General features: G+C 38.2%; 1 protein-coding gene and 1 long non-coding RNA gene across 25 annotated transcripts in view; one reads left to right on the forward strand and one right to left on the reverse strand.

The window, feature by feature from the left end:
- Tcf4 (transcription factor 4) overlaps positions 1 to 26,307 on the forward strand; it is a 331,562-nt gene that overhangs the window by 296,109 nt on the left and 9,146 nt on the right. For 19 of the 24 annotated variants that reach the window (XM_074069759.1, XM_074069764.1, XM_074069758.1 and 16 more), the window contains 6 exons: positions 621 to 688; positions 1,693 to 1,771; positions 4,387 to 4,463; positions 6,968 to 7,171; positions 24,059 to 24,194; positions 25,803 to 25,965. In XM_074069759.1, the coding sequence (XP_073925860.1) occupies positions 621 to 688; positions 1,693 to 1,771; positions 4,387 to 4,463; positions 6,968 to 7,171; positions 24,059 to 24,194; positions 25,803 to 25,965 (727 nt within the window). The remainder of the gene's footprint in view (positions 1 to 620; positions 689 to 1,692; positions 1,772 to 4,386; positions 4,464 to 6,967; positions 7,172 to 24,058; positions 24,195 to 25,802; positions 25,966 to 26,307) is intronic. The other 5 variants (XM_074069761.1, XM_074069762.1, XM_074069770.1 and 2 more) reach the window with 1 other exon arrangement.
- Positions 6,967 to 10,026, reverse strand: LOC141422468 (uncharacterized). The gene is made up of 2 exons (XR_012447024.1): positions 9,860 to 10,026; positions 6,967 to 7,194 (listed from the first exon to the last, which is right to left on the reverse strand). It is a non-coding gene; the product is annotated as an uncharacterized lncRNA (long non-coding RNA).

Genomic DNA, 26,307 nt, shown 5'->3' on the forward strand with positions numbered 1-26,307 from the left:
ATATTAATTTTGAGTAGCATAACATTCAAAGTTTTCTAGTGTGAACACAGACTTAAATTTGTGGGAAATGTTACTTAAAATATCAAAAATATTTTCTCCCCTTATTAGCCAGCCCAGTTGTAGATTTTTTCTTATCTTGTTTTAGTCACTGTGGAACACTAAGGGGAATATCTCATTTTCCTGTGTATCATTTTTTCTTTATTTGAAAACAGATGTAAATTATTCATGATGGTAAGTCAATTTGAGATAAAAATATAAAGAAAAGCTGGCCTTTAAGGACTTGTAAGTCCAGAAAGTCCTACACTTCTTAGCAATGACAGCCATGTGCTGGCTTGCCATCAGCCACCAATAACTAACTACTCATCAGCAACAAGGGAGAAAAATGGCAACTAAAATACTTTGTCTTTAAACCAAGGTGTCAGGTTTATATTTTATCTGTAAAGAGTGTAACATGACTATATTTGACATCTACCTCAGCAAACAAATTAATGCTAATTAAAGATTAATGTGTTGTAATTAGCATTAAAAATGCAATTAAATTGTGAGTAAATGGACCAGGAATAGAAAATTGTTAGACGTCTCATTGCCTGGTTTTCATATTCTGCCTTTTGTTTTTCCAGCAAACAGAGGAAGCGGGGCAGCAGGCAGCTCACAGACTGGAGACGCTCTGGGGAAAGCACTTGCTTCGGTGAGGAAATATTGACTTTGGACTCCATACGCTCCATTGTAATGGGGTGAACTTTAATCAGAAGTGGACATTTAGAATTTTAGAAAATGAATGGCAAATAGCTTTGATTTTTTTTTTTTTTGGAAAAATGCTAGCTTTCTTGCATAACGAACACTGGAAGATCCAAGGAGAAAGCTGATTTGCAGCCAGTGTATGGCTAGTCTCTTCCATCTTGTATCTTTTTGTTTATAACTTTTCTATGCACGTTTTTTAAAGTAATATGGATGCCCATTGACCCAGCTAAGACTGACTTTGCAAGAGTCAGTTCTTACACAGTTTGGAAAAGGAATTCAGTGAGAGGAAAAAAAAACTACAGTAGCTGAGGCCTATGAGAAATTGTCACATTGTTGGTACCTGAGGGGTTCAGCTCTGCCTTTCCCACCCTCTGCCAAGCAGCTAGAACTGAATATTTCCCATATGCTCCCAAGTGACAAAATGGCATACCTTATTCATCTAAGGGACTATAACTGACATTTTCTTACCATTGAGAGTATAAAATAAATTCAGCTTATATTAGCGTTATGTTTTGAAGAAAAGTGTTTCCTTAATCTTGGCCGTCTCACACTCTGGAATCCAGTGTCCTAATTACAGTAAAGGAGTTGAGTGGGAACATCTTAGAAAAGATGCTGTGGCCTCCCGTTTTGTAGAGGAGAAGGAGGAGTTGGAAACAGTGTCTCCAGGCCTTGCGCGTGGCCATGCAGCCAGTTATTAGTGGAAAAAAAGCTAGATGTGGTGTCTGCTTACCCCATTTCTTTTCCCAGCACCCCACATGACTTGAGTAATTCTTTTGAAAAAGTAATGGTTAACTTTTTCATTTTAGATTATTGGTACTATAGTTGGTTGTTGCATGTATTTTGTAACTCAGAAGTTTTACATGAATCACAGTGGTAGCAGTGTTGTTTAAAAAATTGTTACTTGTTTATTCCTAATAAATGAGGGATCTTTTTTCTCCCCACTATGTCAAGATCTATTCTCCAGATCACACTAACAACAGCTTTTCATCAAACCCCTCAACTCCTGTTGGCTCTCCTCCTTCTCTCTCAGGTACTGTATTCAAAATCTCATTTCCTTATAGTAACAGTTTATAAAAATGGTTTCCCTCTTGTGCTTCCTGCTGTAGTCAATAGACTCCATCTGCACCAGTCCCAAAACATGACATTCTCATGCAAATAAATAGAATGGGGCAGAAGAGAGATTACAATATGATAGTACGTTCCCATCCATAATTTTTCTTAAAAATTAGATGATCTTTTTAAAATATACAAGCATATGAAAAATATTATTTCTGAAACTTTTCTTAGCTCTGCAACAGACAACAAAGAGTAGAACAATATATTCCAATAAAACATTTCAGTTGCCAGGCATGGTAGTGTATGGCTGTAATTCCAGTACACAAGAGGCTAAGGCAGGAGGCAGAGGCTAATTCGAGGCCAATCTGAACTACATAGTAAGACCCTGTCTCAAAAACAAAAGGGAAAAAACCTGAAATGAAAGTACATATAGTCATGAATGTGAGAATAGACTACCTAGTCATCAAACTGTATAAAGGAATCATTTCCTGCAGATATTTTGGTCTTTGTAAATTCTTGAAAGTGTTTGCTATGGGAACGTTGGAGGAAGTTGTGAAGTAATTGTGTGGAGTAAAAGGAATGTTTGCCTTTAAAATATAGCAAATTGATATGACCTGTGGCTTCATATTAAATAATTAGAAGTTGTAGAATTATATCAGTAAACAATTTCACTTTTCAGAGGTGCATTTAAGAGACTTACTGTCTTTCCCATATGAATGTTTCCAGAAAGCCCCCTCTTTGGATAGAAAACAGGTAGCTTGCAAACAAAATTAAATCACTATGTACCTGACTGAAACCTGACCTTACTGTAATTTATAGTGAAGTTACTTGCCTAAATGTCGTGTCCTCGAATCCTTAAATTTTTTGCTGCCTGCAGTTCTCAAGTGGCTCGTTACAAACTGAGTCCCCTGTTAAAGAATAGGAGGTTTCAGTTTACTACAAAACTTTCAGAAGTGATGACTATGACTTAGGTGGGATTTCACATCAGCTCACTTCTAGTTCCTATGATTTTGGTGGGTCCCAGAAGAGAATGAGGGAGGGCTGGCTGGATCCTAAAGTCCAGAGAAATGAGTTGAAACTAGGAAGAAATAGACATGATTTTGACAGGATCATGAAGCATCCTCTGTGGCACAAAAGGAAAGTGAAGTTTAGTGCTTACTGTGCTGCTGTGCTTTAGCAGCAGATTTTTAGGCTCTGAAAAAATTATCTTGAGCATCAGTGACCACAACCAGTGAAAAATTGGGTAAAGGGACTTGAGACAAGAGGGGAGAACATTTAAACAATTGGAAAACCCTGCTCCCCACTTTAAACGAAGCAGTTCATTCTGTGGTCTGATACACTGATTTCACAGAGAAGCATACTGAGGCCCAGGAAGGGTAGGTGACTTGCAGACATTACTCCAGCAGTAATACTAGAGATTGGAAGAGAATCTGGTACTCGCCATCCTTCTGCTCCTCTGTTAGGCTGGGATGGGAGAGGATGCACAGCCATTCAGGGAAATAGTGCAGACACCTCGCCCTGAGCAGCCTGCTCTAGGTGGAAGGCTCAGATACAAGGCCGGTGATGCCACTGAGGCTCGGTAATGCATTCTGGAAGACCACGTGTTAGGAAGAAAGAACTTTTATGAAGATATAAATAAGAGGACAGATTGCTATTTTCACACTGACGACTCTGTCCAAATTCTGTCAAGAAAAGTAATTGAACAAAATATTCTATTTTTATTTAGCACAAAAATACACAGGCATACCCAAAAAAGGCTGGAAGAATGGATTTTTAAATTGCTAACAGCCTCAGGGCATGAGATTTTGTGATCTCGTAGCTATTATTTTTTTTTCCTTTTTTAAATTATGGATTTTCTAAGCTTTCTACACTAAATGTAAAATTTGAAAATTGGTTTAAATTTAAAATTGGGTTTTGTATTGTAGGTTAGACATAGAATATTCTGTGGATTTCTATATTCTAATAGGAATCCTTTTTTACCACCAAGTTTAGTGCATCACAAAAAAGTTAATTTCTTTGGAAGAAACTCGCAGTTCTTACTGTTATATGGAATTTTTTCTAACTTTTGGTTTACTGGATTGCTGCTAACTAGTCTTATTCTCTTTAAAAATTTTTCTAAGAAGACGATTGGTAGAGCATAGGCATAGTATGTGCAAGGGCCTGGGTTCAGTCCCCAGCATCAGGGGCATTGAACAAGTAGCAAAGTTGTTTTCCATTGATGAGGGAATTTTGGTTGAACATAAACTAGCCTTACACAAATACCTGATCACCTTCCTCCTTTATATTCTTAAGAAGTACCTTGACTGTACAGTGACAATTTTCCTCCTCCTGGAGCTCTGCTAGCTGAAACTTGGACTCAATTAAATGTTCTCTTTTAGGAAGCATCCTGAGGGAATGTGAGTCCATGTCACTTCTATAGATTTGACATTTCAAATGTTTTCTTGCCCCACAATTCTGATCTGGGAAGTTTACATGTATTTACTTTATTGCTTAAGTGAAAATTATCATTGCTATTTCTAAAAGGACTCTTTTTTAAAAAAAAGTATCAGTGAGTTTAATCTCTAATTGTAATTCTCATTTTAATATCAGCAGGCACAGCTGTTTGGTCTAGAAATGGAGGACAGGCCTCATCATCTCCCAATTATGAAGGACCCTTACATTCTTTGGTATGTCTCATTTGCTTATCTCTAGCCATTTTCAGATCAGGTTTTTCTTTGCTCATCTACTTTCACTCTCTAAGACTCTTATTTTCACTAGGCATAACTTAAGGTTAATCTTAAGCACACCAGCTTGTTGGAACCAGAGTCATTAGACTGCTCTTGCTTCTGTTTATAAATGGTGCCATGGATGCCGCCAGAATGGAAGACCCAGGGCTATAGATATTCTAGGAGCAGATAAAAGGTTAAAATCCCAGAAGGCTAATTCTCCCCATCCCAACCCCTCTTTGGGAAAGACCTCTGTCAGTGATTAAATTCCCTGACACCAAGTGCTGGAGTTCCAACTCAGGTGTATAGCTGGAACACTTGAAGATTCTGTCTACCGCTGCTTCGCTTTCCAGAATAACAGGTGAACAAAGGTGGTTTCCTCTTAACCTTGGAACAGGAGTCCTCCCCTTTATGTTCTCATGCACTGCAGCTCTTATAGGAATCCAGTACTACATTTACTGGCAAAGGAGTGCCCACTCTTCCAGGGGGAAATGACTGAGCATTTTTATGAGTATAATTCACATTTTAAGTATTCACATCATGATTCAGTGTCTTATACACATCTCCCTCAAATCATGATGTCTGGGGCTGGAAATGCACAGGAAACAACCCCAGGCCATGTAGTATTTGGTCTGTACATGAGTCAAACTAGAAGGCCTGGTACCAGGGGCAGAAAGCCTATTAGCCTTTCAGGGTTGAATTTGCCTTTCTTCCTCCCTATTTTGAGATGAAACACGGAAGAGGGCATTGATTTCTCATCTGACTTAGTATTTCCTTTCTTCCCTTTCAGGTTACTCTTAAAGGAAAAAAATCTAAAAGTGAAAATAACTGGTGAATTCCCCTCCTTCCTTGTGCCCTTCCTCACTGTAGGATGTGAATCATCCAGCTATGCATTTTAGCGAATAAAGGCAACCACGCAGAGAGACGTGTACACCAAGCCCCTTAACCTGTGCACTGCATCCAAATAATGCATTTGTTTTAAGTGTTTACCTCCATGGACTGTTCTCCAGGGCCCATCCATCAAAACCAGGCTATATCCAACTACAGAACTAAAGGATTGTTTATAGCTGTGGACCACAGCTTATAAGTTCTCTGCCAGGAAGTATGAGAGGCACATATATGACTTCTTTTGATGCTTACGTTGATGCTTATAAGTATATGCTGTCATTCCCATTTTTATAAGTTAAAAATCATAATCTCAGAGTTTAGTAACTTTTCCTAGGTTAAATAAGTAGCAGGGGGCTAATAGTTCAGGGTGGGGCATTGTATAACTCCTAAACCCACTAAATCAAAGTGCTCTGTTACACACACATTCTTCTTGTCAGTACAGAAAAATTAGAAATTGTTTTTCTCCTGCAGTAGAGCTATACAGCATATCAGAAATCAAAGCAGAGCATAGCCCAATCTAGTACAAAGCAGCACCAGATTTGAGTGAAAAATCTCAGATTCCAACCCTGTCTGTCATTTCCTGGCAGTGTGACATGGAGTAATTAATTCAGTTAATTTCTTTAAGCCTCATTTTACATGTCTTCCTTGCCTGGAGTATACATGTGGAATGAGGATTGGTAAGGTGGTATATCTAAAAGTGTATCCTGAAGAATAATGCTTAATATCATTACTGACCACAGTATAAAAAAAGACCACACAGCTGCATGTTCTTTTTCTTCCTGGGAAACTATAGCATCGGCATTACCTAGTTAAAGAAAACGAGGGTCCTAACGGTTAGGATAAAATAAAGATCAGATTGGTTGGCTTTTTATTACATCATGTAGGGAATCCTATACTGTGGTAGGGGCTTTGAGATGAATTAGAAGTCCTTGGTAAACAGTTAATTCAAGCCTTTATGATTCTTCAGTCTAGAAGTTTCATATTACTTTGGGTGACAGAATTTTTTTCTGTAATAATTTTGAGATCCTTACATATACACATGTACACATGCAACCAGGTATGGTAATAGACAAGAAGCAAGAAACATAGCTTAAAATCTCAACAAGAAATTGATATTCGTATGCTTTTACCTGTCTTTGACTTGAAGAAGATAATTTAACTGAGAAATGATAAATAAATTATCTTTCCAATGCTAACTTTTGAACTCTTTTTTCACCAATGTCTGCCAGAATGTTCCTTGTATTCAATGAATGTTTTTGCTTCTACAGTAAATCTGAATTCTCTCTCAAACTAACACAGCCCAGTCTAGCATATGTATGTAAAAATTTCCTCAAAGATTTACTGAATTTACTTTATTCATGAAAAATAAAACTATAATTCTAACATTAACATTTTCTGCCAGTTTTTCTAGAAAGGACATTATTTATTTTTATTATTGTTCTAAGGAAATAAACTTTATTGAAAACACATATTCAGAAATCCAAAGTGTGGTCTGTCTCAACTCAAAAATTTTAGTTGTAGAACTTATGCGTGCATTTCAAACTACATCAAATTTCACATTGTTTATTACCCAACAGCAAAGCCGGATCGAAGATCGTCTAGAAAGGCTGGACGATGCGATTCATGTTCTTCGGAACCATGCAGTGGGCCCGTCCACAGGTGTGCCTGGTAGTCATGGGGAAATGCACGGCATCATTGGACCTTCTCACAATGGAGCCATGGGTGGTCTGGGCTCAGGGTATGGAACCGGCCTTCTTTCCGCCAACAGACATTCACTCATGGTAAGTGATGAAATTTATAGGCTCTGTAGTTATATAAAATTTGAATTTCAGATGTAAATACTACAGCTACTATTTTTTTAAAAAAAAAACAGCAAATTCATTGGTATACAATTCATCTAGCAGACAGTTCCCCCATTTATAGTTTCCAGTTCGGTGTGTTTTAGCATATTCACAGCATTGCACAGCTATCACCACAGCGTATTAGACTATTTTCACCCCTTATACAGAGAAAAAGTCGTGTGTCCATCAAACAATCATTCCTCAACACCCCCTACTCCCAGTAACCACTAATCTATTTCTGTCTCTATGGATTTGCCTATTCTGGGCATTTCAAATAAATGGAATAATACTGTATGTGTTCGTCACATATTCTATAATATTGTCCAGCCTTATCTGCATTGCACCACATATCAGAGCTTCATTTGTTCTTACTGCCAAGTGTGGTGAGACCACATTATATTTATTCATTTATCAGGTGATGGATGCTTGGGTTGCTTCTACTCTTTAGTTAGTATGAATAATGGTCCTACAAACATTCATATACAGCCTTTGTGTGGACACGTTTCCATTTCACTTAAATATTTATCTAGGAGCAACTTGCTGGGTCATTGGGTTTTAAATTACTCATCTTGATGACTTTGATCAAAGGATACAACTTAAGCTCATGTTATATTACTGATATTTACAATGGGAATTTTTTTTAAGAAGCCAAAATAATGTCTTTCAATCCTGTGTAGGGGAGTTACAAATATGTGTTATATTTGTCTGTGTACATACAAGGTGTAGAACTGTATATAACTCTATAGAATGTGTAGAATAGTTTGTCCACTCATTTATGAATAAGTGTTCATTTAAATCATAATTAAGCAGATTTGTCCACATGACAACTAGAATTTCTTTTTGGCTTATTACTTTGAAGAGACTTTTTGGAGAGTATCCTTTCATTTGGGTGATTTCAAAGATTTAGAGAATCTCTTTAAAAAAATATTGTGGTACCCTTAATGAGCTGACCCAATGGGTAAAGAATGTAACAGGATTAATGATTATGTGCAATTCTGCTCCTTACATGGTCAGTAAACATTTTAGCATCTTGATTTGCCCCTTCTAGGTTTTTAAAACTTGTTTAGATGAAAGTCTATTTTCCATTTTCACTGCAGTATCTCATTCACAGATGGTTCCAAACGGAAATGCAAAATAAGTACAGACTATTGCAAAGCTCTTCATGTTCTTGATCAATCGTGTTCTCTCCCTCTTTCAATTTCTCTCAATAAAGACTAAGAGTAAGAATACCCTCCTAAACAGTATAATATTGAAACCTGCAAACAATCTGAAACCAAAAATACTGGCTTATAAGTAGAAGCAATGAACTCACTTCTAAAATGTGGAAAGATATTTTTGAATGCCAGAAGTAAATCTTTTTTTTTTCCTTTCCTTGACCTCTACCCTAAAAATTCATCATTGAGTAAAAATTGTTTGTCTGTTCATGGCAGTTACTAACAGTTTACCAAAGAAAAGTCTAGATTTTAATTTAGCTTGGCCTCAGGTAATGTGTTAAATACACTTGGGATGCATATAATACAAGATTTTCGTTTATAGAGCTCTTTTTTCCCTAACTACAATGTTTAAACAATACTGCTTTTAATTAAGAAATCTGGCTTTATTAAAAGCCAGATCTGTGACTTATAACCATTTCTGTGTATCTGCTCTCAATCAAGAGAAAAATAGTTTAATTTCTGTAGCTGCGTTCATTTTGCACATGTTAACCGGATGCGACATGTACCCAGGGCATTGCTTCAGAGACTGTCTTTTCCATAAATGTGTAGCTTGTTCTTAAATACCAGATGTAGGTTAAGTAGTTCTTTAACATATTAAACTATACATAGATGCTTTTTGGAACTATTTGACCTTTGAATTGCCTCCTCTTTGAGTCTGATTCTGAGTTGGTTTAGAAGGAAAAAATCTAGAATTATTTTTGGAGTTGGGAAGTTGAACTGACCCCAGAGAAGGGGAAACAGAGAGAGTAGAACAGAGCTATTGAAAAAAGTGCAATAATTGGCCAATATTACATTTTGAAAAAGGAAAACATATATTGGGGGGTGGGAATTTAAGCTGCTCAATTTCCTTTCGCTCCTCTGGAGCTGTCAGTGCTCAGGGACAGCTGCTGATGAGCCAGCCAAACCGTGGTCTAACTCCAAAGATGTTCATGTCAGCCCACTGCCCTTGAACCAAATGGGGTCTTGTTGTCTTCCTCCTTTCTTCTTGAAAACCATTCAGCAAGTCCACAGCATCCGAGTTCTTCAGCCTGAAACGCTCATGTGTATGAAACGCGAGAATGGCCTGTCTTCCCTAGCGCAAACTGGTATGAATTTTAAAACAAAAACATAAGAACAAAGGAAATAGTTTTTGAATTTAGTCAGTCTGAAGTTAGCCTTTGACCACTTGATACATTCCACAATAAAAAGGAAGTTTAAGGGGAAACAAAAGAAAAAAAAAATCACCTCCCCCCCAACAATAGCCCTTCCCCCAAAAAATCAAGGAGGATACTGGTAATGTTTTCCACATTTGAATTTAATACATGAAACAGGCTATAAAACCTTGGCCAGCTGCAGTAAATAAAGTAGCAGTGGGAGGTATGCACCGGAAACATGGAAGAAAGGGCTGGTGAGAGGATTGCTCCCAGCTACTCACCTTCCTTTGTTGTTCTGCCGTGGAATTGAGGTGCAGAAACTTGAAACTCATCCCAGGGCTGGTTCTGTTTTGAACAAATCTTCTTCCAGTCTCTCTTTATAATTCCTTCTGATTAAAGAATAGACAGTTTTGGATCCTCCTGACCTGCACACTCCTCGTTTCCTCCTTCCCTGCCTCCTGAAAATCAAAACAAAATGGCTTGATAACTTGGAAGATGATGTAAGCATTTCTTTTTGTGTAGCAGCTTGAATTCGTGGTGGGGAAAACTGTGGTTCTGCCTCAGCTGTTATGTTATCTCATTTAATTGTTAACATATTGTCCTTAGCTTTTGATTCACAGAATTTTTCCTTGGAGTTCTGGAAGTAGGCCTTCAGTGACTTACTAAGTATTAGCATAGTGAAAGGGTGGGGGGTTTTTTGCACAGCAGCATAGGTCGTAACTCTAGAGTTAACATGGTATATGTGGAAGCTTTCTAAATGATGCTATTTGGCTGTGCTGTTTCCTACTCAGAAGTCTTCACTGACTTTCCCTGGTCTACAAGATAAGGACCAGTTGTGTAGCCCAGCATGTGAAATGCATAGCCGTTTACCAAAAGCCTTATGTTTAGTTATTCCAATATGCAAAAACTTTCCCCAGAAGACCAATCTGTGCATATTACCAGAATTTGCCCCATGTACTTTCAGTAGTATCTGTCTGGCTTGGCCTGCCCTCTCCACTTCTCTCTGTCCATCTAATTGCCACCCATTCTCAAAATTCTGACTCAAATTCTTCTTCCAGGAAGTCTTCCTTTGCTGCCAATCATAGTCATTTTCTGCTCCAGTCTCACAGCATTTTGAGTCATACATTTCTAGATATGTATCTTACGCAGCTAGATACAGCTAGGTATCGTTTATAGGGATGGCTTTTGCCATACATTCCTTGAGTACCACATATTACGTTTCTGTCTCCCTCCCACTAAATAGATCATCCCTTAAAAAGAAGAACAGAAACTAACATTCTCCGAGTGCCTGAGCTGTTGCTGGCCCCTCTGCACAGTGCTCCTCATTTACAGTATCTCAGGCCATCTTCACAGGGACCCAGCAAGGATGATCGTGGTGGCCACAAGGCATTGGCAAAGTGAGCCAGACTAGGTTTGAGCAGTTAGTCTCAGGACACACAGTTCAGATACATTGGTCCCAAAGTCCATGTTCTTTTTTAAACCATGAGTCCTCCCCAGAGATTGAAGTCTACCATTTTGGGAGCTCAGAGCTTGTGATTTTTCAAATCTTGATAAATTGTGGTTGGCAAAGGAAGGTTATAGATATTTTATGGCCAAGTTCCCAGAGTATAGGGTAGCGTGCTCAGAGTAAAACCCATTGTCTAAACACTCCCAAGTCAGTATGTTCATAGTAAGGTGGCCAAGAGATGTAAACTCTTGTATTAGGAAGAGTTATTAACCTGTTATTTTTCTTACCATAACCATCTACTTTGTAAGAAAACCAAAGCAAAAATACCTGAATGTGTAGAATAGGGAAGCAACTAGGCTTGTCACTAATCTAGTTAAGGTCTCTTTTTCTTTTTTTTTTTTTTTACCAATTATAATCCCCTCTGCCCCTCCGATAACTCCATGGTTAATCCTGATATTCAATCATTAGATTTCTTATAAATTAGTAAAATTGCAATTTTCCAAATATTATTCTCTCCGTTATTCATTTCTGTATTCGCACCCACAAATGAGGCCTGACGGAAACCATTCAAATGAGCTAACCTCCTCTTTTAACTGAATAAGAACAAAACCCACATCAAATGTGCCGTCATGTGACTCTATGTATTCATGGTTACATGTCAGTAGAGTCAGCAGCAATGGAATCATTGAGCTAAAACTTCCCTATTATTAGTATGTAATATTAGTGTGGTTCCCTGATCCTTTCTGTTTAAATTCTGCTTGTTCATTTCAAAACCATTCAGCACTGGTTATAAGTGCACAGCTAAGACATGGTCTCCACTCTGAAGGGGCTCACAGACTACTCCAGAAAGACTAGTATATTTAAACAACTTACTGCCTCCAGTCCCTCCAGGCCCCATAAGAGAGCCAGGCTCTCTTACCCAGGAAAGAAAGATGCGTGGTCACGTGGTATAGGAGTATACCCTCCTAAGAGAAACTACTCTAGTTGACTTAGGGGTAGAAGAGCCCTGAGAAATTCATTGCCCTTGCCTGTCCTCCATGGCATCCCTCAAGAATCCTCATGAGGTCCCTAAGTGGAGTTGCAGAATACAGTTTAAAAACCACTGACATAAGCCAATATTAGCATTTCTAGTCTTATTCTGGATTAAGTAGAATTTATCCAATGAACATGTGTTATGGGAATAAGCACCTTGTATGGAGCATGTGAGTATTCTGACCACTTAGGATTTCGTGGTTAAGAAAAAACCACTTAAATTAGTTTTGCTTGCATAGTCGAGCTCTGACTTAAATTGAACACACTAAAAGCATCTCAGAATTCAGCCTATTGCCCTTGTTTTGCTAATGAAGACTGAGACCTAGAAAGGGGAAGTGACCCACCCGTGGGTGCATGCTAGTTAATGGTTAAGCTAGGATTAGAAACCAGACAAGCCAGCAGCTACCACCAGCACTCTTTGTACCATATCCCACACTGCCACAGCAGACTTCCTTTCTAAGCTGATACCATAACAATTTCAAAACTTTGTCGGGTATTAAAAACCATGCATTCCTCCAACTTAACTAATGAACCCAAGAAAACCCTTGGCTCCTTGCAGCAAGCAGCTATGTAGCTCTGGCAGTCATACTTGGTAGCAACAAAGAATACCCAAGGGGCATTAGGTTGCTGTCCTGGGTGACATTTGCTTGTAGTTTGTCATGGTGGTCCCAAAAGTCCAGAACTTGTCTTGCTATGTGGACATTTTTCACAAAGGTACGATCAACAGGATTCATCAGCTTCAGTCTTGGTCACATAACCAAGACACACAACCCCATAATGACATGTTTAATGTGGGGTTTGTTTTTATTTAGTTTAAAAAAAAAAAAAGTTAGGTCATCCAAAATTTCAGGCCTCCTCTGAGTATGTGAATATGTAATGAATAATCAAGAGAATTATATTTGGAAAATGGCCACTTTCCAATCTTTTCTAACCTTTTGGTTTTCATGGATTTTCATTCCATAAAGTTCTGTGTAGATTTATGTGCATGCTTCAGGTCTAAGTAGTCATCAGCACAGAATATTAGGGACCTTAGAGGTCATCTCTATCCCAAGTCTTCCTGCAAATTTATCAACCAAGGGATTGGCCAGCCTCTGTCAGCCTCCTTCCTCCAACAGTCAGTAGTTCCACAAGGCCCATGTCCATGAAATGTTTGAAAGTGCTTCCCATATCCAGCCTGCATTCACTCCATGCAGCCTGTATTTTTCTTTCCAGTAGAGTTGTCCAACCCAACAGCACTTGAGAGACTTTGTTATTTCAAGAAAGTCTATTTAGTGCTTTTTGCTTTAAACTAGACATCAGTATCTTCAAATCTATATAAGCTAAAAAGAAAACTTCTGGCTCCTTTTGATTTTAAGACTTTCAAGTACATTATTCTCCCTAACTTATCAAGTGTCCTTTTTTTTTTTTAAAATAGAATCTCAAGCTAAACGCAATACTCAAGGAATTACCAGGGTGGACTAGTACAGGTACAGCCCCTCCTCTGCTCTATGCATTCTGCCTTCATTATGCTGCCTAACAAAATTGTTTCCTCTTATTGATGCCATCATCATCCTGATCACATATATTGAACTTACAATAAGCTGAAATGGGTAAGCCACATCTCCCAGCTACACTTGTGTGCTCTGTGTTGTACCTGTGCTAAACTTCATAAAACCCAATTTTGATTTCACATTGCAGTCTTCCATCTGTTTACAGTCTATAGGTTTGTTTTAGGTCCTTATTTGGTCACATACTCTACCAGCTCTATTGTTGGCAGATGTGATGGGTATCGTTAAACCCCACATCAAAGCTCTTAATAAAAATGCTGTCCAGGGAAGGACATAGACCAAAAAGTCCTGAGGCCCAGGACTACAGTCATTCTCTCTGCACTCACACGGTGCCTGCTCTTGGGCTTTACTACCTTAACCAGTTCTGTCCCCTGGTTTTACTCTTTTTGTCATGTTGACCACAGTGTTGCCATAACTGACCAGGCATGCAGCACTCCCAAGAGTGACGAAATGGAGTTTGTCAGAAAAACTTGGTCTTAATGAAACCAAACTGAGTTTGAGTGCTCAGTACAATTTCCGAGCATTTCAGGGCTGCCTTGAAATTTATCCACAACCTTAATCAGTATCATCCTAAATAGCTACTATATGACTGGGGTGTTTTAAAATTAGGTATGTGCCTGCCTCTAGTGTCCCACTATCTCCTCTTCTCCTCTAGTATCAAAGGTCCTTGAGCAATGGTTAGCAGCCTCAACTAAAAGCTTTTGTATATAGCACTGTCATACTTGAATAAAACCTTAAGAAAGAAAAGATTGGAATGGAACTTGCAGAAATTCTCTTAGCTATAGATCAGTTCAATAGCTTCAGAATCCTGGAACTCACAGCAAAATGGTATAAGTCAAAGCTTTGGGGTACAGCAGCAGCAAGACCATTTTGCCTTAGTTCAGCCACCCTTGACAGAAGTGGTAGGACACCTAGGTCTCACCACCGTGGGTCCCACATAGGGGAATCCCCTTCTTTCCCCCATAACTTTTTTATTCAAATTGAAGCCCCATTAATAGAAACAGTCTGTCAGTCTGCATTGGATGCCTAAACCTTTAAAAAAAAAATTCTGCTCTCTGGACTGCTTGGACAGAGACAAACAAATCCTAGTTCTCTTAATTTTTCATGTATAGTTTGTATTTAGCATCCTGTAGTTACGAACTTTAAATAAATAAATTTTATAAACTTGCTTTTTTTCCTCCCCACTTAAGAATATTAAAAAAAATCTACACACTTAAAACAGACCCTATAACCTCATCATATTCTTAGATGATTTTTCTTCTTACATAATGAGGGGGAAGCAAACAGATACTTCTAATAGCCCAGCAATCATTATTTATTGAACTTTTATTAGGTGCAAGGACACAATACTAAACTACCCATAATTTGGAATAGTAAGAACCCTTGTATTATTTTTTTTAAAAAAATGTAATAGCACCCTTGTTTTCTCCACAAAGCACATTTTCTGAAGGAAAAAATTTATGTTTTGTAAATACATGTTCCTCACTCAGTGTACATCTGTTTGCTGCCAGTGCACTGGGGATGCTCAAAAAGTACACGGGCAAGTGTCTGATCTCACAGGCCTTTGATTCTGGTAGGGCACAAATAAATACAAGTTCATGTCTAACTTCAGTGCAACTGATCAGACAGCTAGGTAATGCTTCTGAGTAGGTGCCATGGAGCTCAGATTAGAGTCAATGTAGAATTGCAGCAGTTAGAGACAGGATAGAGAAGTCATTGCGGAGCCTTAGAATCAACCTAATTTTAAAAAAGCAAGAATGGCTGCTAGATGCTCAAACAGCAGTAAGGAAATTGCCTGATGGTCAGCCCCTGCAGCTGGCAGCCACGGCTGCAAAAAAGCCCCTCCTCCACTTCTCAGCCGCTCCAGCAATTGGCTCCAACATTTCACATGAGAGTCCACAGGAAGAGCGAGTTTTCATGTATATTTTTTTTTACATCCAAATTAAATTAACTCATGGAATTTTCCACCCTTGGGAATTGAAGTAGCAGCTCATGAAGTAATTCAGTTATGTCATTCATACCAAAACAGAAAATACTGGCGCGATTTGGCACTGTTTAAAAGCCAAGACTAAGCCTTAGCCATTCTATATTTTCTCAAATTCCATGGTCGTGGTGTTATTTTAATCTTTATCGTAGCTGTAAATTTTTTCAAATCAAAAGTATCTCCTTTACTTAAAAAACAAAAGTGTAATAAGGGTTCATGTTATGAAGAGGGTTCAGGCAATGCAGCTTTCAGAGTGAAAACCGAAAGGGGTAGCCTGCATTTTCTGTATGGTTCTACACGTAATTGGTTGACATTCACAGTTGTGCATAATTACAGCTTCCTCCATATCTGTAAATCATCTAGGAACTCTAAAGGCTGAATATACTCAAAGGTTTGTCCAGTGTTAGTAAAAGGACATCTTCAGGGAAGCATTGTGTTGGTATAATAGCCACATTCAGTTTAAAGTCATTAATTGTGCATGTTGTCAAAAGTCATGGAATTGTGTTTCCACATTTTATTTTCACATTTGCCTTCTCCCCAGCTGCTGCACACGGTTGACTCTGTTTGGAGCTCAAAGTGTGTGAAAGTTATTGGAGAATGGTAGTCTCTGGGTAATGTTTCTGTAAGCTGCCCAAAAATTTCCCCCTGTAGTCTAGATGGGAAACATCTGGGTTTTGTTTAAAAAGCTGCTTTGCAAAATGTCTGAATCTTGAGATATAGAACTGAGGTCACCATTAGAGCAGGTGCTCACGACACAAGTGGGAAAGAGGCAAGGAGCCGCCTGGCGCAGCAGCATTCTACAGGGCACCCCCTATTAAATGAGAAAGTGTTGAAGTTTGTTCCTTTATTTAGGACACAAACAGGTCTAAGTGATTGCATTAGCAATGCATTACAAGTTGAGCATCTTTCACATAGCCAATGCTTGCATGAACAATTAGCCTAGTATGAAAGAAACAACACTGTCATTTTCCTCACAAGACTAGATGCAAGGGCCCAAGGTTGTACTGTCCCTTAGAGGTTTTAAGGGTTTAAATTTCCTCGTTAAACATACCAACCATAAAAGAACTCTTTTAAATAAGTAATACCATAACTGCCTCAGTCTTCTGAGTTTTAGGAGGCAGTCTAAGGGAAAAGGAGAAAAGAAGCCTGACTTGGCAAGACCCCATACCAAAGCAGATTTGAAAACAGCAAAGCAAGAAACATGAGGAACCACTAAAGTCCAGTGCACCTCAGGTATCTACCAGTCTGAAGATGAAAGGAAATAAGCCTCTTCTCCTGGGAGCAGGCAGTTATTAGCAGCTGTTTATTCAGTCGGGGGAATAGAGATTACATTGTAAATTTCTTTTAAGAACTAGAAGAAAATTTGTTTGGGAAGTTGGCTCTTCATATCAAGTCACTGTGCATTGCCAAAAAAAACTTCCTTTCTCAGAACACATGTACTAGGATTGAGCAATGTCGTGATTCTCTGAGAAGCTCTGGATTACCAAAAAGTCTGCCTCCATTAACTAGGACAGGAAAGGGGAGAGAAATAGATGCATGTTCACCATTGACACATTCCGCTGCAGTTGTTCAATGTAAAATTAGCTGTTTGGTGTGTTAACCTGTTCTCCAGCCTGACTGTAAATGGGACACCAGCCCCGACCCCTCACATTATGACCCCCAGCTTAATCTTCCGCACTCTAAGGCATGCACAAATGGATTTTGCACATGCCTGCTGTTTGCACGTGAGTTTTCTTGAGATATTAGGGGAGCTACTTAGTACTTCATGATGCTTTATTCCCCAACCCCTGCAAAAAAGAAGGGGATATTGGTATATTTTTTTCCTGATTTAAAGCTACTCTTTATTAAATCCTTTCTTTAGCTTTTGATCTTATTTATAGCACAGCCACTGGTCATATGGAAACTCTTACTGTGTAGCTGGGAGATGAAAGGCTGCACTGCACTTAAATGAGAGTGAATCATTTGGGCCAGTAATACACACATACAGTGAGGCACCATTCATGTCCAAAATGCCCTGTGTAGTTCACTTTGTAGCAAAGCCATTGAGCTTCATAATGGCCTTTCCAAAAATCTGCTTTTTGTCAGAAATGTGTAGTCTGACAATATGAAAACACATGTTGACACACAAGTCCTTAGCTGCTTGCATCTACAGACACACATAAACATACACACACGTATATATCTAAATAATACCACTTATTGAAAATAGAAATTTTCATTTGCAACTGGGATGTTATATAATTAGTGTCAAGTATCAGTGTTTTAGAAATACATTTAGATAATCTATATCAAAATTATACCCATCCTTCAAAACCTATCTTAAATGCCTACTTAAATGCTACTTTAAGTAGCCCTGGTTTTCCCCAATGGACATGACTTCATCAACCTTCAGTATCCACGTGACCTTGCTCTTTTATGACATTCATCTTATTTTGCCTTATATCGTAATGATATTACCCTGCTGTTAAAAATTTATTTATATGTCTGTAAAGTAATAGATGTGTCTGTCTTTTATTATTTTCCCTGCAAATGCCTAAAGAGTATCTTGCTTATGGAGACATTCAGAAGGCATTGGTTGTATTAATGGAATGTTTCTTATTTCATAGACACCTGCTAAATGTGTATTTCACAATATCAGAGGTTTTAAATGTCAGATAAACTCTCACAGATCCAAGCCATGTATGTCATCCTTGCAAGCATCCACGTGCACATTGTAATATAACAGGATAGTTGGTGACTTACACTCATGCCATGCCCTTGGGACACTCACACTCCAAGACAAGTAAGGCTTTGTGACTATGGCAAAAAGTTTATGACCTGTGCTGACCTTAATATGCAAGAGAGAGACTCTAGCATTCCAACGGTAAGGATTTAGAAAGTGAGGGGGAGAAATATTTCAATAGTTTAGTCTTCTTTACACTTCTGCTCCCTTTTCAAATATTTTACAGTAAGCATATGTTACTTGGATAATAAAAAGCAGCCAAAATATAAAAGTAGAGTATAATGGTAAATCCCCAGTGATGGACTGTCAGTGCTGGCTACCAAGTGTTTTGTGTCAGTGTCAGCAGGAAGATTGTGCACTCACATGAGTGTGCTGTACTTAGGAATCCAAAATTCAAGTACACAACAAGTGTTCAATGGACTCATCCTTTTCTCTGAACAAAAGAGAAAAGTAATTGCAAGACTTCACCATAATCTCTATGCTAGATGAGTTTAGTTCACTAGAAATGAATTAACTTTGGTTCTACACAGCCCACTTCTTAGCCTGCCACTTGGAGCAGGGAAGTAATGGAGTGGGCTCAGCCAACCTCCCTCCAAAGTCCCTGCTTGGTATGCTGCATCCAGTTAAGGCAGAAAAGTGATATGGAGAATTGGGGATGGTAGTGGGATTCAGAAGACAGAAATAAAACAGTTTTAATAAATGGAACTTATGAGTTATAAAAGGAAAGCCAAACTTAATTCAGCTTATAACCATTTGCATCTCTTGAACCATAGCACAGAATCATTCATTATAACCATTTTGGTGGACAGTCAAGGGGAATTTTGATTTAGCAGACCACATGACAGATAATCACTGCCAGAGTCAGAATCATTTATATCATATTTAAATCCTCTTGAAAATAATCTTGTTCTCTGTAGAATAGGCATTAAATAAATCCCCAAGAATTACACAATAAAAAATTACATTAAATTTCAGACAGAGCATAAGAGAAGCTGTGAAATTTTTCAGGAAAAAAAATTAGGTGTTTTCATGATAGTTATGAAATCTTTCCCAATCAACATTTTAAGAATCAAATCAGAAGCCAAACAAAAGAATTGAACCCAGATCTGACTTCAGTAAAAAGTTCTTTAAATGTTGAGTTACACAAATAATAAGAAAAAAGTCTGATAATTTTTTTTAACTGAGGAATACAGAAATTATTATTTGTGCTTGAAGTGTGTCCCAGATGTTGGGACTTTCTCTCACAAGAATTGGTTTTTAGAGTTACATCTTGTTTTCTACAAGACTTGGTGTTTCTGGTATCATGCCCAGTAGAATGCCTTTTCGTGAACTTCACGTTCCATCTGTGGGCCACCAAACAAAGTTTTCATGAGCATTTTTCACCTCTTTAAAAGATGCACTTTGGGACTAAATGGTGTTTTGCACATGTGGGAAAATAAGTTTGCTTTTCTCTGCCATGACAGAGATCTGGCAAGGTAATTGAAACCGAAATCAAGTACTCTACAACTATCATGTATAATTGATATTTCATGGGGAGATTACTGGTCCACATCAAAACTGTTTGCTGTGTCAATAAGTTCTAATTACAGTGAAATCCCATCAGCTTTTCTTTCGTTTTTGGAAAAACAAGAGAGAAAAGTAAACTCTTATCAGGACTTTTTTTTTTTTGGTCCCACATTGTGATTTTTCTTTATAAAAATACCTAAGTCAAAGGGAAATTTTGATCCACATGCTATTACTAGTAAATGTTAGTTTTTGACATACCAGAATCTTCTAATTGTAAATCTTCTAATTGTGTATCTGGCTGTGTGTCATTATCACTTAGGTCTAGAAATTGATGACATATAAAGTTCCCAACCTACACTCTTTAGGAAGGATTATGGTAGAATAGAAGTAACTGGGATCTGAAAGCTGTTTTGAAGCAGTTATCTCTGGAGATAACATTAACTAGGATTGAATAACTGCCAAATGAAATTTAATACATTTTTCCCATCCATGAAATAGACCTCTTAAATACAACAGAATAATTACTTTCACAATGCTCCCTGGAAACAAAGAGAGCAAAAGCATTGAATGTCTTTTTTGTTTGTTGTGTTTGTTGTTAGCTTGAGGATAAGGACAAGGGTATTTACCAAGATGCTCTGTGCATCCCTGTATAAAAACTGCCTGGTCAACACCCACCTAACTTGAAACTGCATGGCTTTTAAATCTGTTTATGTTGGAAGACTTGTGGCAAATATTAAATTTCGTAATTTAGTTAGACATCTTGGCCTTGGCCTGAGTTGGTGAACTATGATCTTTTTTTTCCTATGATAAAGAAAATTGCATTGATCTCTAGAGCTATGTGAGTGTATGTATATATATGCAGGTGGGTGTGTATGTGCATCCACACATGTATGTACACACATTTTAAAACATAGGCTCCAAGAAGTAAACCTCAGCTGCCCCTTAACTCTGCTTCCTTCCCTATGAATTTATTTATAGTTCCATGCCTGAAATCCCAGCTAGTGAGGAGACAGAGAACATGAAGATCGCAGCAGTTCAAGGCCAGCCCAGGCAAAAAGTTAGCAAGAGCCCATCTCTGCCAACAAGCTGGTTGGGGTGGTATGTACTATAATCCCAGTTATGCAGAGGATTGGTTTGGAGGATCACAGTCCAAGAGCAGCTGTGGCAAAAAGCACAAAACTCTATCTGAATAATAACTGAAATGAAAAGGTGGGGGGAACTAGGAGTGTGCTCAAGTGGTAGAGTACCTGCATAGCAAGCATCAGTCTCTGAGTTCAAAAACCCCAGTACCACCAAAAAACAACAAAAACCCCAAAAAGGTTAGATAACATTTGTGTGTATCTGTCTATCTAGCTATCTCTTTATCTCTCTCTCGTAAGTCAATAGTTATTAAATAAATTTTATTAATGCATTTTAAATTCTACTTACATCTTTTAACATAAGTATATCTAAAACCACAGTATATATGACTATGAGAAGACTCTTAAAGACTGAAAAAATTTACAGTCACTATTATTAAAATAACTGCTTTCATCAGTTGGCTTTCAACTTTATTATTATCTAGATGAAAAGTTTATCAAAATAAATCTTTAACAAAATAAGAATTTTCTAAGACTCTGTACCACATATCATATTTAGAACTGATTTGTAAGTTGAAAGAATCTGCTTTTTCCAAGTTACATTATTGTGTATCTATTATATGGAAAGTGGATGGGTTCTTGACCCTCCCATGTATACATGACAGTGTTGATTTCTCTGTTTCAGAGTTATTCTAGTGCTAGATTTGTGTTGACCATCCTGGCCTTTCTGTCCTGTTTTGTATGTGAACAGAAATAATGTTTCTAAAAGAAAAGTAAATAGGGTTAGAACATGCTGTCTGTGTGGCCAAGGAAACAAACAAAACAAAACTAACTCTTCAAACTGGAATACTACACCACAGCCACAGGCAGTGAACTGGATCCTGAAGAACCAAAGTCAGTACCACGCAGACCTGGACCTGTCAGAGGTCATTCATATGACCTGAAATACACAGTTACAAAGGAGACCTTAAAACAATATATATATTTATATATTTATATTCCATAAAGCTTCCTTTATGGAAAACAATATTTTTTGAGATAATCTATAGAAAAGACAAAGTTAGGTAACATGTACCTAAAATCCAAACAAAAATGTAGTTGAAACAAATCTGTTCTCAAATATATTTATTATGCTTAGGATTTCACTGGTATTGTACAGGAAAGAGATTTAAAATCAAATGAATGTGAACAAAATGTACACATTGAGCACAAAGATGACCATAAGTGAAGGTAGCTTGAGTTTTCAGGGTGCTTGGGATTCATGGACCATTCTCTTTCTGCAGTATGCAATCCTTTCTGTTAAAACTCACGGTATTACAGATAACTATTGCACACTAGTTGTTTTGCATATAGTTTTGATACTCATTATGATAAATGTGGGAGTTGTTCTCTAGAGCATGTTATTTTCTTCATTTTGTATTTCGGCAACTTCTCATCACACAGTTAGCAACATGTGACAAGAAGTCGCATCCATTAGGAATACCAATAAGTCTAAATTGTCGCTAAGTCAGTTATGTAAGTTCACATGGATTGGCAGATATCAAGAGCTACTATTTGATCAAGGCCTGTAAAATGCATGTGAACAAGTTGACAAATCTTAGACTGAAAAGAAAACCATCAATTGAGTCAGTCTTCTAAATGCACAGATATAAAAATGGCAAATGAAAAACCAAATGGAAAATGCTTGTCACTCGATTGTTCTGATGAAAAATAAAAATGTATAGGAAGAGTGATTGAGACATGGTTGAAGGAACAGGGTGGGTGTGGTAGGCATGTAGAAGAGCAGACCTAAGTCACAGAGGAATGGCGGTATGGCAGCAGGGTTAAATATATGGAAAGGGCTTGAACTCCACGGAGCTCCAGAGTTGAATCTTGGATCAATGAATGGAATCTGTGGTAAAGGTGATGTTTAATACTTAGCTGCAACCTGGGAATTTGACTGTTGTTAGTTCAGAGTCTTCACATTTAAAATATTTTGTTAGCAAAAGAGTAGAGATTCTGCTTTGTGGATTTTTGGATTATAAAAGTAAGCTTTGATTCATGGTGGTCTAAATTCACAGGTAAATACATTTTTTAGTGTTAGACCCACTGGCCAGCACAAATGCTCACTTAGCAATAGGCTAAGAAAATAACCACTCAGAAATACAAAGGCAGATGTAGCGCCTCTGTTCCTCTTGGTGTACAAATTCTTAATGGATTTGCTTTAAGGCGTATGCTATAAAGTCAGCCACTGCTGTCTTGGTGCCACAAGATCAACGTCTCTGGACCCCAGCGTAGGTAGTAGTTAATAAAAAAGCTCAGCAGTATTTTTTTTTTCAAATCAAGTAATCATGCTGTACTCTATAATTTTATTCTCGAAGCAGAAAGAGTGTTTACAATATGGTGTCTTTCTAGGATCAGAGTAATGAAAGAAAGGAAAATTGTCCAAACATTCTTACATGGCAATGATGGCGTTACTGGTGTGTTTAATAAAACCTTCATTGGTACATTTTCCGGTGTGGTGGCATTGGCAGAAATGGTCCCCCTTTGGATTTGGAACTCAGCAGCTGATGAAATACAGTAAACATTAATTTGGAATGGGCTGCCAGTTTTGGAAAGCCAGGTGACATTTTATTATATTTGTACCGAGCAGGGGCTATGTCCCATACTGCTGTAGCTTCCGCTGTCAGAGGCTTAGCTGGCATTATGGAGAAAAAAAAAATGGCAGGCCTGAGAATCTTATCCCCTGAAATGAAAGTCGAATGCCAAATTGAAATTCCTGTAGGATTTCCGATAGCAATGGGGGAATTGAGAAGCCCACAATTAAACATATGGGCATTAAGATAATTGTCAGATCTGTTGGCGGACATGATAGAAGACAGATGGGTACGAATCAGTGCGCTCCACCACAGCACCCTGGGAGACAATTTGACGTTTTACCTGCCTGAGCTACTCTGCCATATTTGTCACTGGATGTACAGCACGGCATCTCACTGAGTGTTAAGTGTTTTTGCAGAGAACCATAGGTACATGTGTGGTCCTCCAGCGCCCTCTAGTGAAATGCATTTGGGAAGAATGGTTTTTCAAAGGCCAACCTTCCTGTATTAGGTCTTTTGCTCCCCCTGGAAAGAACCGTGACACCTTCCATTTCCACTCAACATTATGGTTCCTCTCATCCTGTCAGGTTGGGACCCATCGTGAAGATGGCGTAGCCCTGAGAGGCAGCCATTCTCTTCTGCCAAACCAGGTTCCGGTTCCACAGCTTCCTGTCCAGTCCGCAACTTCCCCTGACTTGAACCCACCCCAGGACCCTTACAGAGGTAAGTCCCCCTCAGAAGGGCACTTCTGTCCTCTTTTAACAATAGACTCAGTGTTGATGCTGAGCGTCCTTGGCTGTCAGCCTTCAGAAGCACTGGCAGAAAACCAAGAATCAAATGTGGTACAAAATGGTAAGCAAATGGGAAAGAGCTAGACCCTAGCCTGCAAGTCACGTTTCTTCGGTAACTGTTTTCCTCAAACATCCTCTGAAATCCCCATCCCATTTCAGCAGGGAATGAGACAACAGACTGATGAGAGGAAATTTTATTTTAGCTATTTCCACATTTTACTCATTCAGACCCTCTAATGTGGTTAGTTGTGGCCTGAAAATGATGTTTCCAAATGAATAGGAAGGAAGGAAATTGTTTTTGTTGCTTGAGCTGGAAGGAAATGTAGGTACATTTAAAAAATGGGAACATGGTTGGATGGTTTTCACTCTGGAGTCATGTAGCCCCGTAACAATGCCTCATCACTGCCCCCCACCAACATGACTGCAGGGGCTTTGCATGTCCCCAGAAAGTCATGCTACAAGCAATAGCATGGGTCCACATTCTCCAAGCTACTACTGGCCAGCTGAATAGTGATCACTTACATGGCGTCCTTTCATTCCTTCATATTTAAAATAAACAGAGTAACACGACCTCAGGAAAACATAAGACCATCTCTTCACTTCTCCATTGTACACATCGGAGTACTAATTATAAATATGCATGGCCATTCATTTTTATCTGAGCATTAATAATTTTGTGGACCTTTCCTTTAAAGAGCATTTGGTTTTGCTCTTTCTTACATCTGTGCTTTATAGACTATAACATTATAAGCGTGACCTGAAGGTCTCAAAATGGAGATTCTGGTCCAGTAGCACTGGGATTCAGCATCTGTAATGGCTTCCCAGGTGATAAGGATGCTCCTGGCCCATGGACCATATTTTGAGGGACAAAATTCTAGAATACACCAATTGCAATCAGAAGGAAATACTTGATAGGCATGTGTCTACGTGAGAAACAAATTACATTAAGGTTTCATTTTACAACACAGTGTGATCTTGAGAAGCTGAGCAGTAGTAAAGCTAGAAATTTCTTCAGTGAGCAGTGAGCTGCCTTCCATATGTACCATGTTTAAGTGCTGATTACTCTTTGAGATAAGAGAAGCCTAATTTCAGAATATCATTAGGGTATCTATTGAAGCCTTGACTGCACATGTTTAGTGTACTCCCTGGGAATTATATTTTAAGGACATTTTTCTATTAAATCATTGCATATGGAAGAAACTCAATATAATAGCTGATATTTACTTGGGTTCTTAATCAGAACATTGAGGTGTGTGATTTTCATGATTATGATTTTCATTGCAATTAAGTTGATGTTTTGTAGACAGTGAAATTACCATCTACTCCAAAAGATTGCAAAATAGAATTTAACCTCAGAGCCAATGCAGGAAAAACTTGTTTCCGCAGGTGCATTTTTGAAACTTCACCAGATAGCAGGAAAAAAGTGACAGAAGGCTCACAGTTCAGCAGTATGAATTGTCTGGCTGGCAGCCTTGTGATTTGGTGTGTGTATGTTTGTGCATCAAGCTTTTGGTGTTACCTGGTCTCTATTTCTCTGTAGGCATGCCACCAGGACTCCAGGGGCAGAGCGTGTCCTCAGGCAGCTCCGAGATTAAATCTGATGATGAGGGTGATGAAAACCTGCAAGACACGAAATCTTCCGAGGACAAGAAATTAGATGACGACAAGAAGGATATCAAATCAATTACTAGGTCAAGATCTAGGTAACAGTATATAATACTGTCGCTTCATTTAATTCCTTTATTGGACTTTGATGAAGTGAACAGAACAGGAAGAAACTACTCAGTTTTTTCCTGGCAGGTAAATCTACAGAGGAAAAGAAAATCAAAGGCCTATTCTAGAAGTATGAAAAGTATTGTTTAAGATATCTGTACTCTAGTGAGGCCTAAATGTTTTTGCATTTATGAATTTGGACCCAAATACTAATTACACACACTAAAAATGATTTGTGACTGATTCAAATGCAAATAGTTTATTTTTAAAACTATACTTATTCTACAAATTCGGTCAGAAAAGTTCTTGCTAAAATATTTCCAAAAAGAGAT

The sequence above is a fragment of the Castor canadensis genome, chromosome 4 (assembly GCF_047511655.1).
Source record: "Castor canadensis chromosome 4, mCasCan1.hap1v2, whole genome shotgun sequence".
Lineage (NCBI taxonomy): Eukaryota > Metazoa > Chordata > Mammalia > Rodentia > Castoridae > Castor > Castor canadensis.